The sequence below is a fragment of the Neofelis nebulosa genome, chromosome 15 (assembly GCF_028018385.1).
Source record: "Neofelis nebulosa isolate mNeoNeb1 chromosome 15, mNeoNeb1.pri, whole genome shotgun sequence".
NCBI lineage: Eukaryota > Metazoa > Chordata > Mammalia > Carnivora > Felidae > Neofelis > Neofelis nebulosa.
The window spans coordinates 20,618,666-20,632,295 of record NC_080796.1 but is presented as its reverse complement, the minus strand read 5'-3'; the positions used below and the strand labels follow the sequence as shown (position 1 = coordinate 20,632,295).

At 40.8% G+C, this 13,630-nt stretch overlaps 1 protein-coding gene across 10 annotated transcripts in view; it reads right to left on the bottom strand.

Annotated features, from left to right (window-relative positions):
• DNM3 (dynamin 3) overlaps positions 1 to 12,856 on the bottom strand; it is a 575,498-nt gene extending 562,642 nt beyond the window's left edge. For 9 of the 10 annotated variants that reach the window (XM_058702383.1, XM_058702380.1, XM_058702381.1 and 6 more), the window contains exon 1: positions 12,512 to 12,855. In XM_058702383.1, the coding sequence (XP_058558366.1) occupies positions 12,512 to 12,672 (161 nt within the window). In that variant the 5' untranslated portion in view covers positions 12,673 to 12,855. Of the gene's footprint in view, positions 1 to 12,511 lie in introns of all 10 variants that reach the window. The other variant, XM_058702389.1, reaches the window with a different exon arrangement.
• Positions 12,857 to 13,630: the final 774 nt, after the last annotated feature.

The window sequence follows — 13,630 nt, the reverse complement described above, 5'->3', positions numbered from 1 at the left end:
GCTTCTGTCAGAGATTCTAGTTTCTTTACATCTACAACTGATTTTTGAAGTCCTAGAAAGACTGGACCCAGGGAGGAAGTCTTAACCCTTTTATATGTCTGACACTTTTTATCTACTTAGAGATAATCTATCAAAAACATACATTTTTAAAGCCAGGCTACTCTCTGATACCCAGCAAGCCAAATCATAGACTTCAAGTTATAAAGAACCTTCAAAGTCCTTTTTCTCAACCTGTCTCCCATCTACACCATGCCAAGAAGCTAGTCAGTCTTTAATTCCCAGTCTCTATCCTTCTGGTAATGGAATACTTACTAGTTCACAAGGAACTCATTCCATTCTTCACTCTTCTGTTGAGCACTCTCTCTTATGTTTAAATCTGTCTGCCTGTAACTGTCACTCATCTATTTGTGGCTTCTAGGGACATACAGAGTCAATCTAATCCCTCTTCAATTAACAGCTCCTCAAATATTTGGAGACAACATCGTGACACTACCAACTACTTTTTAACAAATGCCTCACATAAGAATCATTAGCCTGGTTACCCTAACAATAACAGCACAGTGCATATCAACCCTTGTAGTCTCCTGGGTCACCAAGTTTTTGAAGGAGCTCTCAATATGTACAGCCTCACATAGTTTCTGGCATAGAGGAGACTCTCAAAATAGGACTGTAAATGACTCAATGAATGAATAAACCCATCTGCAAATAGAATTTTCAAACATATTCTCTCTCAATGGGTTTTATCATCTACCTACAACCAAACAAATTTATTAAACTCTCTCTGCCCTCAAAAATCAAATAAATGCCATATAAGGAAAATGTAAACCCAGAAATAATCTGGCAGGTATTCAGGTAAATGAAACATCTTGACAAAGCAGAAACCTTAATGAGGGAGACAATTTTTACTGTAAGTCCTTTAGAAATGTCTGAGTTTTTAACATATGTACCTATTCTGTTTTTCAATTGAAAGACAGTTAACAAAATAAAAATAACAAAATTATCTCTATTTTAAGTCACTTAGTGGAATAGTATGGTATAGTGTGAAACATGCCTTCTATAATAAAAGGATCTGTCCTATCACATATATAGAATCATCAAATAAATAAACTAGAAATAACATTAGATTTAATCTAGTCCAGAGGCATTCAACAATTTTGAATACAACCATAGTAAGAAATACATTTCATATTGCAGTGTGATATACATAACAAATATATAACTAATACAAAAGTTTCCAATAATGTACACTACTTACCATTACAACTCAGAATGTACTGATATTTTTTTTAAAGCTGCCACAACCCATTATATTGATATCCTGTCCTGCTAAGTCACACCCACAGTTTGAAAAACATGGATCTAGTGCAACATTCACCCTCAACCAATTTATTAACAAATCAGGTACACTTCAGCTTGGATAAGTGACGTATACAGAATCACGTAGCTAATTCGGACAGCATTAAATGAAAATGACAAATAAAATGTACCTCTTGACTTCATGCAAGCTGCAAACAATTGGGCAAACAGATAACACAACCAATTGTACAGTAAGACCCCTGTGCAAGAAGTATGAACAAGGACCACCAAGGAGGGGCCTCTAAATCAGACAGGAAGAGCTGAGGAAGACCAGCAGGGTGATGGTTATATTGGACTAATGCCAGTTTGCATTGCCTTCCCCCATGATACCTCAGCTTACCTGAGGCAATCCTTTAACAAACATCCATCTCAAACTACATAACTCATGAATACTCCTAACTCCCTCAGCTGTTTTTTCTTCATATCTCCCTACAATATAGTAGATACTCAACTAAGCAAGGCTTCCTCCTTCCCATTCCTGCTCTTGTTCTTGAAGCAAGAGACTCATGATCCTTCTACCATGTCCCTTCTTCACCAACTTGGAAAGAAATCCCTGGGGATATTATAATATTCATAGTAGGTAAATCAAATCAAGTACCCACTCCCCCCCACAATTTCACATGATTTGTTAGAATTAAGTAAACAGATCATGTAAAATTTCTTAAATTGAATCTACCAAGAACTGCAGTCAATATTCAAAAAGTTATATTGATATTTCCAGATGAGAATGCAAAAATTTCACCACACAATGGTTACTGTCCAGGAAGTAGGATTCAGAATCATGAATGCTAGGATCCGTGAAAAAAGACTGCGGGCCTTTTCCCTTCTCTTAAATATATGAAAAGAATGAATCTCAGTTTTATTAACCAGAAAACAGACACACGGAGTTCTAAACTTCCTCTAGGTAAGACACCCAAAGCTATTCTTACACAAATATTCTAAGGCACAGTTAAAGGTAACACAAAGATACTGTAATTCCAAATAAAACCAGGTAACTAGCTCAGAACTGAAATTGGTGGTAAGTTGTAAGAATGCCAATCAGGTCAGAGTATGAGTTTTTCCACTGAAAATAGTCACTGGATAGTACTTCAACATTGACTACAAGAATTACAGTACTTCTCTAAGGTCTAATAACACCAGACACAACTATTTTTCTGACTTAGCTCCTGATCTCTTGGCTGTAGAACTTTTCTGTTACTTGGGCTTAGCTTATGCTCTTGCTAAGTAGTCCTGTTTCTCCAGTTGGACTCTGCTGTTTTTCTCACCTCTACCCCTATCTTTGCCTAAATTTCACCTAATATTTCCAAAAGATAAAGATATACTAAGAATGGTTTACTCCATACCATAGAATCAAATATTTTCCTTAAATTTATTCTCTGGGAGAAGGAAGAAAAATTTCAGCAATATTCATTTTTAATTCTATTATCACAGTGTTATTAATTCTATTATGTTCATTATCTCTAGTATTACCACTTAAACTCTAGCATGTCACTTAACTTTTTTCCAGCTCAATCTTCCTCATTTCTAAATTGAAGTTAATAAAACAAGACTTTACTCTCTTTTCAGGGATATTGTAAGGATTAATAAAAGAATAAATGGAGAATTACTTTGGAAATCTTGGAAAAAAAGAGCATACAAACTGGATTTATGTTGTTTTATGCTGTTTAAAGAAAAGATATACTATGGTAATGCTAAATGTGGGCAATGCTTTCTCTAAAGAAGGCCCATATATACTCTAAGTCAGTATGATCTAAAAGTTAGTATTTTGATGCAGCTGTAATTTTCCAACATGCACAAAAAGGAGAATTTGCAAATATGCATCACTATCTATCATCTCTCCTAAATTTATTATTTATTGTACAATACAGTATTAGTTAAAATTATACATACCATACAACTTCTGTATAATTGTAAAATTATGTATTGTATTCAGAAAAATTCTAGTCCAAATTAAAGAGTTAGACTAACAGCCATTAAATGAGTTCTAGTACCAATTCCAATGTGGGGAGTGGGGGTTCCCAAACCAACAAGCATTGCTCTGGACACCAGCTGGGTGTCCTACAATTCAACTCAATTCTGACACCATATCCAGAGATAGCATCATATTCCACAGGTTGAAGGCTCACTCCCACAAGACTGCACCCCCACACTTCAGATGCCAATCTGAACCTCCTTGGGTTCAATTAATTTGCTAGAGTGGCCCACAGGACTCAGAGAAACATTTAACTTACGAGATTACCAGTTTGTTATAAAAGTATATAACTAAGGAACAACCAGATGGAAGAGATGCATAGGGCAAGCACCTCGTGCTTCCATGCCCTCTCCAGGCAATCTAAACTCCCTAAATCTCTGCGTGTTCACCAACCCAAAAGTTCTCTGAACTTTGGGTTTTTATACAGGCTTCATTACACAGTCATGATTGATTAAATCATTGGCTGTTGGCAACTGATTTAACTTCAAGGCCTCTCTTCTCCCAAGAAGTTGGGGGATAGGACTAAAAACTCCAACCCTCTTACTGAAGGGTTAGTTCCACCAGCAACCAGCCCCCATCCTTAAATGCTTTCCAAAAGTCACCTCATTAACATAACAAGAAGCCTTTATTACTCTGAACACTTAGGAAATTCCAAGGGTTTTGTGAGCTGTAAGCCAAGAACCATGGATGAAGACCAAATAAATATGAGAAATATATTTTGGTCGTATGAACAACCAAATATATGCTTTTCTTATGAATCATAATATCACAGGCATCATTTATTGAATGCATATTATGAGCCACACACTATAAACATTATCTTACTTAGAACCCACATGCACATTAAAAAAAATAATAAAGTCTGGGACACTTGGGTGGCTCAGTCAGTTAAGCGTCCGACTCTTTGTTTCAGCTCAGGTCACGATCTCACGGTTTGTGAGTTTGAGCCCCAAGTCGGGCTTCTCACTCACAGTGTGGAGCCTGCTTGAGATTCTCTCTCTCCCTTTCTCTCTCTGCCCCTCTCTCACTCGTGCATTTTCACATGTGCCTCTGTCTCAAAAATAAATTAACATAAATAAAGCCTGTATTATTATGTCTATGCTGCAAATGAGGAAATTAAGTCCCAGAGAGGTTCAACGCCTTGCTGAGGAGTCATGCTACTAACAATAGTCAGAGGTGGGACTGAAACACCAGTGAACAAACCCTGCACTCTATCATTAGGATATGACAAGTCCTTTTCAAATATTGGCTTTTTGAGAATCTAAGAAAACAAGTATCATAAATAAAATGAGTCACCCATCAAATTACTTCTTTAAATGGATTTGTCCTTTTAATTCCAAGACACTGAAACAAAGAGGTCCTTCAGAAGCCCTACCCACTTCTAATAGGTAGGTATGTGTTATTCATGGGTATATCATAATCTTGAAACAGTGGGAAATGAAAATGAGATGCTGTCACCAAGGAGCACTGACACACACTTGAAACTTCTAGAGGACTTTCAGCAGAGATGCTAGAGAAAAACAAGATCTAAAACAGTCCTGTATCATTCACATAATTCATGGATTAAATATACCATCCTTTTCCTCAACAACTATCTTGCCTTTCTAATCAATTAACGTTAAGGATTTAACACTATATTGACGCTTGTTGAAATTAATTATTAAAGTAATTTCTATGCTATGGATGGGCCTTCCTCTAAGGATACAAAATACAAAAGGAGGAGGCAGAGTGAGTTAAGAGGGAGGCACTTTAGAACAAACAGTAAGAGGAGGAAAAGAAGATGATGAGCTGAACAGGGCTCCCAGTTCTGAACACCAAGTTCCAAACTCAACTCTGATTCTGTTTCCGACCTTGGGCAAATCTCTTGGTCTCTCTGTATCCTGATGTAGCTCCAGGAAGTTAGCAAAGAAATTAAGACAGAAGAAAGTTTCTTACAGAACCTTGTGGAATGCCTTCCCTTGCTACTGACAAAAGCAAAGCTAAGCTACCCATGACAAAAAATAATGAAACACCGATTTGGTATTCATAAACCCTCTAATTTGTTGGAACAGTATTTAACTCAAGAAAAGCAAATCATTTAGTGCTAACCCTCTTCCTTTATCCTCCCCCACTTCCAAACAATAAACAACACATTCCACTCTCAAGTTTGCCTTTAGAACATTTCCCTGACATTCTGTCTTCAATTTCCTTCACTACTTTAACTAAACACCATTTATTTATTTATTTATTTATTTAGCTAGCTAGAGCAAGAGGGGCAGGGCGGGGGGGGGGGGGGGGCGGGCAGAGGAGAAAGAGAAAGAAAAAGACAGAGAGAGAAAGAGACAGAGAGAGTGTGTGTGTCTGTCTCAAGCAGGATCCATGCTCAGCACAGAGCCAAATGTCAGGTTCCATCCCATGACCCTGGGATCATGACCTGAGCCAAAATCAAGAGCCCAATGCTCAACTGACTGAGCTACCTAGATGCCCCTAAATGCCTTATTCTTAAAATTCTTAAAAAAGAAAATAGAGGCACCTGGGTGGCTCAGTCAGTTAAGGTCATAATCAGGTTCATGATGAGTTTGAGCCCCGCATCAGGGGAGCTCCACTTCTATTTCTCTGTCTCTCTGTCTCTCTCTGCCCCTCATGGGATTCTCTCTCTCTGCCCCTCACTCACTTGTGCCCTCTCTCAAAAAAAAAAAAAAAAAAAAAAAGACAAGAAAAGAAAAAAGAAAGAAAAATAGAATTCCACTCCTTTCAGCATTAGTGCCTTGGAGGTCCTTATAAAGCAGTTGGTTGGCCTGATCCATCCCACTCTTACTTAGCCTTCACTGCATCCAGTTATATTTTTAATCTCTCCAACCTTTTTTCTTTCCTCCTACTCTTCTCTCAGGCCCTCTCCAATACACAGTATCTCTTTGGGATAAGGTGATAGTCTAAATTCAATGCTTTGTTGTCGAGCAGACACTGAGACATAGATAGCCACTCCCCACTTTGACATCGATACTTCAGTACATGCAGCCTTGAGTTAAAATGATACCAGCTGCCAAATGACACTGGAAACTCATATATTGTTTACTTTCCTCTTATATTCCAATTCAATTTCAGAAGTATGGATTTTCCAAGTTGTTTTCTTTTTCGTAAAAATAAACTGACATAGTATAAATTATTTTGTTCCAGTTTGCATTACACACAACTGCATTCATTTTACAAAGCCACTTGAAAGTTGAGATCTCATATCTTATGCTGTCAGTTCTCTTTTTATACATACATCAGCTTCTATGTATTCATACTCCCTTCTATATTTACCCACAATAGTTAGAACTCAATAAATACATGTTCATTGACTTCGTTTGATCATATTTCTCAAGAGTACCAATAGAAGTCATATCCAAGGCTTAATCTCAGGTTGGCCACTTACTAGCCATGTGACCCTCTGCAAATTACTGGTCTCTCTAATCCTGAGATTCCTCCCCTATTGACATGGAGATGTGAAGACAGGTAAGATAAAGAAAACATGCAAAGTACATAACAGTGTCCATGCTTGCAACACAGTAAGGCCTCCTTCTTGCTTCCACTTTATAAAAATGTGTTCAGTATTATATTGCCCATTGGGATTTTAAGTTAATGCTGACAATGTGAGAAATTACAAAGCAGACTTAGAGGAAGGCAAAACTTTGGCCAAACAGAAAAAGAAATGGATTATTCTATACAGTACAGTAGTTCAGGGCTCTCTTGACTTGGCTCTGGTGGGAGAGAAAAAAAATCATCTGTTGTAGTCCCCTCAATGTTAAATAAATTATAGTAACAAGTAAAACATCATAATTTAATTCCACTTATTAGCCCTAACAAAAGGTAGTAAGAAAAACACCTAATATACTAAATGTATGTTCCATTGGTAGATAACCCAATAGCCTAATCTCTAGCTATTAAGTTTTCCATTCCTCCAAAGTTCTGGAAGGCTTTCTGCTCAACTTCATTCCTAAAGAAGTTAATCAAGTGCACTTAAAAAAAAATTTAATGTTTATTTATTATTTTTGAGAGAAAGAGAGAGAGACAGAGCGTGAGCAGGGGAGGGGCAGAGAGAAAGGAAGACACAGAATCTGAAGCAGGGTCCAGGTTCTGAGCTATCAGCACAGAGCTTGATGTGGGGCTCAAACTCACGAACTGTGAGATCATGACCTGAGCTGAAGTCAGACGCTTAACCAACTGAGCCACCCAGGTGCCCCCACAAGTGCATTTTTTAAGTAACTGTTAATGATAAGCAAATTTCAAAACAGAGATTTTCTATCCAGTCAAGTTTGTCTAGTTTTACTGCTTCTCTGATACTATTAATAAAAAAGAATTAAGTTGACTGTGGTAATTAAATCTTACCAACTGTGAATTTGTGATAAGCTAAAGTACATTATGTATGTTAATTCAGCAGAAATACCTTCGTAATTTCAGGTTTTAGCAATTCATTGTTGGATGAAAAAAGTTCATGTGTCTGGAACTTTATTTAAATAGACTCTTGAGAACCATGAAGCTCAATTTTCAAACATCGCATTTTAATTGTTACCACCCATTTACCTAATAACTTTAACACTTGGAAGCCATTTGTTGAAAAATATTCACTAATTCAGATGCTTTGATATTTAAAAAAATACTTTCCATCAGTACAAACCCATTTCTGAATTAAGTTTTACTAATATAAATGCTTCTGTGCCTAATCCCATTTGCAATTAGAGAAGTCTTACCCCCTCAATTTTTAACTACTCTCTTGAAATTAGTCAAAAGATTTAAAAATAGATTAGTGTTGATCTCACAACTCTTGATCTCCGAATCGTGAGTTCAAGCCCCATGTTGGAAGTGGAGCCTACTTAATTTTAAAAAATATATTTTTAAAAAGCTTTAATTTGGGGCGCCTGGGTGGCTCAGTCGGTTGGGCGGCCGACTTCGGCTCAGGTCATGATCTCGCGGTCCGTGAGTTCGAGCCCCGCATCGGGCTCTGTGCTGACCGCTCAGAGCCTGGAGCCCGTTTCAGATTCTGTGTCTCCCTCTCTCTGACCCTCCCCTGTTCATGCTCTGTCTCTGTCTCAAAAATAAATAAACGTTAAAAAAAAAATTAAAAAAAAAAGCTTTAATTTAATAATCAACATCCATCTTTAAAACATCACAACTAAATAAATATACATTTGACACTTCCACATTGAAACACACTCCCTCAACACAGTCACTTTTTAAAAAATCTTCTTTTAATCATTAATCAGAAAACCTATTCTATTTGTACAAAATTAAAAGTCTATTTACCACTCAGACTAGAATAAAATAATGTGGAATTCTCTGCCTATATAATTAGCATTGAAGAACTAAAATTTCCAACAAGTATATCATTAAAAAACATTTGCACATTAGCAACTAGTACAGTTTTCATTTAACACCTCCATAAACAACTTATATGCACTCTAAACACATAAACAACCCAATTACATGCTAGAGTTCCCTGCAAGAATGTCTAATACAGTAAAGAAAAATACTTCCCCTTTAACTAATGTTGCTTCTTCCTAAGGAAGAATCTTCTGTGAAATGATGCAAGGTAGACGTAAATAAATATGATTAATACTATTAATATGGCAGCTTCTTACTTATTTAGGTGGTGCTTTTAAGCGTGATCGAAGAAAGAAGTTAAAAGTATTCATGAGAGGTTTGGTAAATCCAAATTCAGAGGGGGCAATATGACAGGTTTTAGAGTATAGGTATAGAGTCCAGATACCTCAGGTTGAATCCTAGCTCCACTGTTTTTATGTTAAATTAAATTAGCCATCAGCAAGTTACTCAAACTCTCTAAATCTCAATTTCCTCCTCTGTAAAATGGAACTCATAAGAGTACCTTCTTTTGTGAGGTGTTATAAGTATTAAATGAGATTATCCATTACAAGCCCTTAGAATAACACTAGACGCATAGCAAGCTCTCAGGATATGTTAACCACTATCATCGTCATCATCGTCTCACCGCACTGTAAAAAAGAAAAAAAAATGGATATGAAAGTAGTTGAGTAAATTCAATTCTTCCATACACAAACCAGACAAATGGGCAGACCCCACACCATTTAATGCACCCCTATATTCACACCATGAGTCTCAGCTTCTACTCATTAGACCTTACATTGTCTCTCATTGCCAGCCTGTATTTCATCTGAACAACCAAAAAGAACAATCTGGTTACTCACACTATATTACGTTAATATGTAAACTCATCACTTCAGGAAGAAAGTCACAAACAAGTAGTTCATTCATGACTCATTTTATTCATAACAATCTCAAACTTGTCACCCCCAAATTGGATTTTACAGCTACAGTTAAATGAAGTAAACACATTCACAACCAAATTCATTCAGTGGTGTGTAAAAAAAAAAAAAAAAAAAAAAATCAATGTAAATAAATAGTCCACTAAACACAGATTGTTAAATACTGAGGAAAATGCATCATTATTTTGAAGAGAACAAGCTTAAATGATGAGTAAACAGAACTCACACAGGCAATGACCCCTTGTTTTATGATTACATTCAATAACTGCGCATACACCAGAGTCTTAAAATGAAAACAGATAACATATAAAAGAGGAACGTTTCATCCTTAAAGGATCTTATCTTTATTGCAAAATGTCTGGATAATAAAAAGATAAAAGGTTATAGTGGGGTATGAGTAGTTTTTTTTCTGTCTAGGACCAATCTCCTTCCAAAATTGAGAACTCCTTTTTCCCTAAGGTTGGTTTATAATTAGAAATTAGATTCCTCAATAATTCAATGACTGAAACCTTTATTAAAGTCAAATGACCTTTTTAATTAATTTTTTCCTAATATATAAGCTCTGCTAGGCAGGTGTCATCTCTACAGATAATAAAGCCTTTATATATTTATTAAATGAGATCTCCCTCTCTGTTCATCCTTTCCTTTGATTTGATATTCTAACAGCAATTAACTACTGGCACAACTTTAAAAAGTATAACAATACTAATGTATTCTGCTAAATGCTCTGATTTGTATACTTGTAATGTCCCTAATTTTTGCTCTATCATGAAAAATGTTTAAGCTAAAATATTTTACTCTCCCATGTCTCTTTTTTGGAATTCTCATTTTAAAAGAATACAGCTAGTAAAGGGAAGTGTGTCAGGATTTGAAACCTGGAGAATGGAATTGAGATACATGCATAAAACTGACATATTCAAAAGCTCGACGCAAACAGTGCATTTATAACACAGGCCCATCCCAGTAAATACGTGAAGGATGCATAAAAATATGGCCATTGCATTTGAATTACTTACAATTTTAATCTTTAAGTATTTGTTTAAAAATAAAAGTAGTTAAATGACAAGGCACCATGTTAGATGTCCTGGAGCCTGAAAATTCAAAGTATACTGTCCTCAATCCTCACTGTCCCTATGGATACCACTATAAGTTTAGTGACAATAAATCAAAAACAAAGTAAACCCTTAAGTGTATGGCTGTTGTATGTGTATGTTTGAAATCACACTCATCCTTCACTTCACCATTAGTCTGAGATGACGTATGCAAAATGTTTCACCATGACTTTTCCCATCACTCAAAGTGATAAAACCGAAGTGAAATGATTAAGAGATTTACTCAATTGTCAGTAATTTTACTTTTTTGCTGGGGTCCTAAGCTTTCTAATTCACAGGAGGAAAAAAAGACGAGGACGAAGAGTATCATCAGACAGAGCATCGTCTGAGAGAAAAGACTATGCACTTTACAGATACTAACAATTCCCAAAGGAGATGTAGGAATATCGAAATTTTACCTATCACCAAACACTAACCAAAAAAAAAAAAAAAGAAAGAAAGAAAGAAAGAAAGAAAGAAAGAAAGAAAGAAAGAAAGAAAGAAAGAAAGAAAGAAAGAAAAGAAAAAAGAAAAAAAGAAAAAGAAAGGTGTGGGGCGGGGAGGAACAGGAGCCTTCCGAATCTCAAAACACTCGCCAGCCCCATACAAAGAGTAAAGTACCAGCTCGGGATTGTCCCCACTCCGGCCCACCGTCTCGCCGCTGTCCATTTCTACCTGCTTTACTACAGGAAACAGATTTCAGCTTTCGTAACGCTTTAAAATGGGCTTTTCTTGGCAAATGTCTGCACTCCTCAGGCGAGGCCGTTAAGGTAACTTAATCCCCCACGCACTGCTCGCTGGAGGAAATGCTGATTCCCAATCCAAAAATTAATTCTCTAGCTTTTTCTGTGTTAAAAGAGCCACGAAGAAACCCGTAACTCTCATTTAGGCTCAGCATATTCTCTTGAAGACCCGCCGGACAGATGAGAGCTCAGGGAACGGAGGATGATGCTGGGGGGAGGGGGCACGCGGGGAGAGTGCGAGAAAGACGCTGGTCAATCCCGAGATGATGCAGGAATGACATGGCATCTGGGCAACACGAGTCCACGCTCACCCCCCTCCGAGAGTGTGCCTCGATTTCTCTGACATAAGCCTGGCGCTGTGAATAGGTGCACACGCGAACACACCACCTTTTATTCTCCGACTCCTAGGGAGGAGAATGGTGGGGAAGCGTGGCTGGGTAAAGCTTCACCACAACAAACGGTTTCTTTCTCCTCGCACCCCGCCTCCCCTGCTAGGAGCAGGGGACGACTGTCTCGAACAGTAGACAGCTGAGCGGAGAAGCGGGGCGAGAAGGACAGCATCTCCCGGGGAGTGGGGGGGGGGGGGGCGCGAGGCCGGGGTGGGGGGATAAAACCCCGAAGCCTCCCGGAGATCCTCCCGGAGGCTGACAGGAAAAAGAGGGGGATGAGGGGCCGGGAAAACAGGAGACGCGGACTGGGAAGCTCCCAGGCGCGCTACGCATCCAGGCTGCCCGAGGCTTGGCGCGCCGGGCGGGGCGGGGCGGGGCGGGGGGGCGGGGGGGGGCAGTCGATCCCGGGCTGACCCCCTCCCCTGACTCCCCGGCCGGAGGACGCAGAGGAAATGGCTTTGTATCGCAGGATGAAAGGCAGACAGGAGGGCCACCGGGCGCGGGGGGGGGGGGGGGACGGAGGATGCCCGCAGCCGGGACGACCCCGCCCGCCCCGCGGACGCCGCGGCTCTGCCCTCCATTCCTCCTCAGCCCCGGGCCGGCCCTCGGGCTCCCCGCCGCCGGAGCACGCTCCAACGGCCGCGAGCGAGCGGGGTCGCCAGCCCCGCCCCCCGCGCCCCGCGCCCCGCGCGCTCACCTGCCCACGAAGTTCTCGAGCACCGAGCTCTTGCCGGCGCTCTGGCCGCCCACCACGGCGATCTGCGGCAGCTCCAGCAGGCAGCTCTGTCCCAGCGCCGAGAAGGCGTCCTGCAGACGGTTCACTAGCGGGATCAGCTCCTCCATCTCCCGGTTCCCCATCCTGCCAGCGCCGCCGGCCGCCCGTTGGTCCCTGCTCTCCTCTGCGACCTGGCGGGGGGAGCGGGGGGCCGCGCCGCCCTAGCCGCCCCTGCCGCGCTGGGTTCTGTCAGCCGCTTCCAGCGCAGACGTCGGAACCCGCCGCCCGCCAGCCGCTCGGCTCCTGACAGCTAACGGCCCGCAGCGCGCCTGCGCGGGCGAGAGGGGGCGTGGCCTGCCTCGTCGGCCGCCCCCTCCGCGCCCCGCCTGGCTGTAATTTCGCCTGAGGGTTCCCGGCCGGACACCCCGGCCCCGCGCGCGCACGCACTGCCTCCCAGCTGCGGCCAGATGCCACGACCTCCGTCCTCTGCTACCAAGGCTCAGAGGCAAAGTTACAGCACTTGGCCAGGGAGTCAGCAGCAGCTACAAAGCCAAAGTCCAGTGGAAAGCCCTACCGATTACCACTCAGCCCTGTCACCAGCAGTAGTAGCAGCATCTCCGCCACCACCACCACTGCGCCGCCGCCACAGTCACTTCCCAAAAGCAGTCTCATATTCTCACGCCCTGCTCCAGAACCCAGCTCTTCTCAAGGGGGCCGGCCTGTGGAGTCTAAATTCTTCCATCTGACATCCATTTCAGGACCTGCGTAGTCTGACCCTACCTAATTATTCGACTTTAATGATTCCGTCTCCCAGCCCCGTCTAAACAAAGGTGGAGCCGGTCGTGCTTACCCCGTACCACTCCCCCTTTTCAATCTACCACACTCATTCTGTCCTTTGCGACTCCTCGTGCCATTTCTCCTACCCATCTGTCTCCTCATAGGGTCTATATAAGCGTGTACTCTGCACATTTTCTGTTATATTTAGCAGACTGAGACGGGTCCTGTGCTGGCTGATGGAGACATGAAGATAAATGGTCGTGTTTTGCTCAGCCTCCTTAGAGGGTTCCTCTTTACAAATAGGTATCGATGCTTTCCAGGATT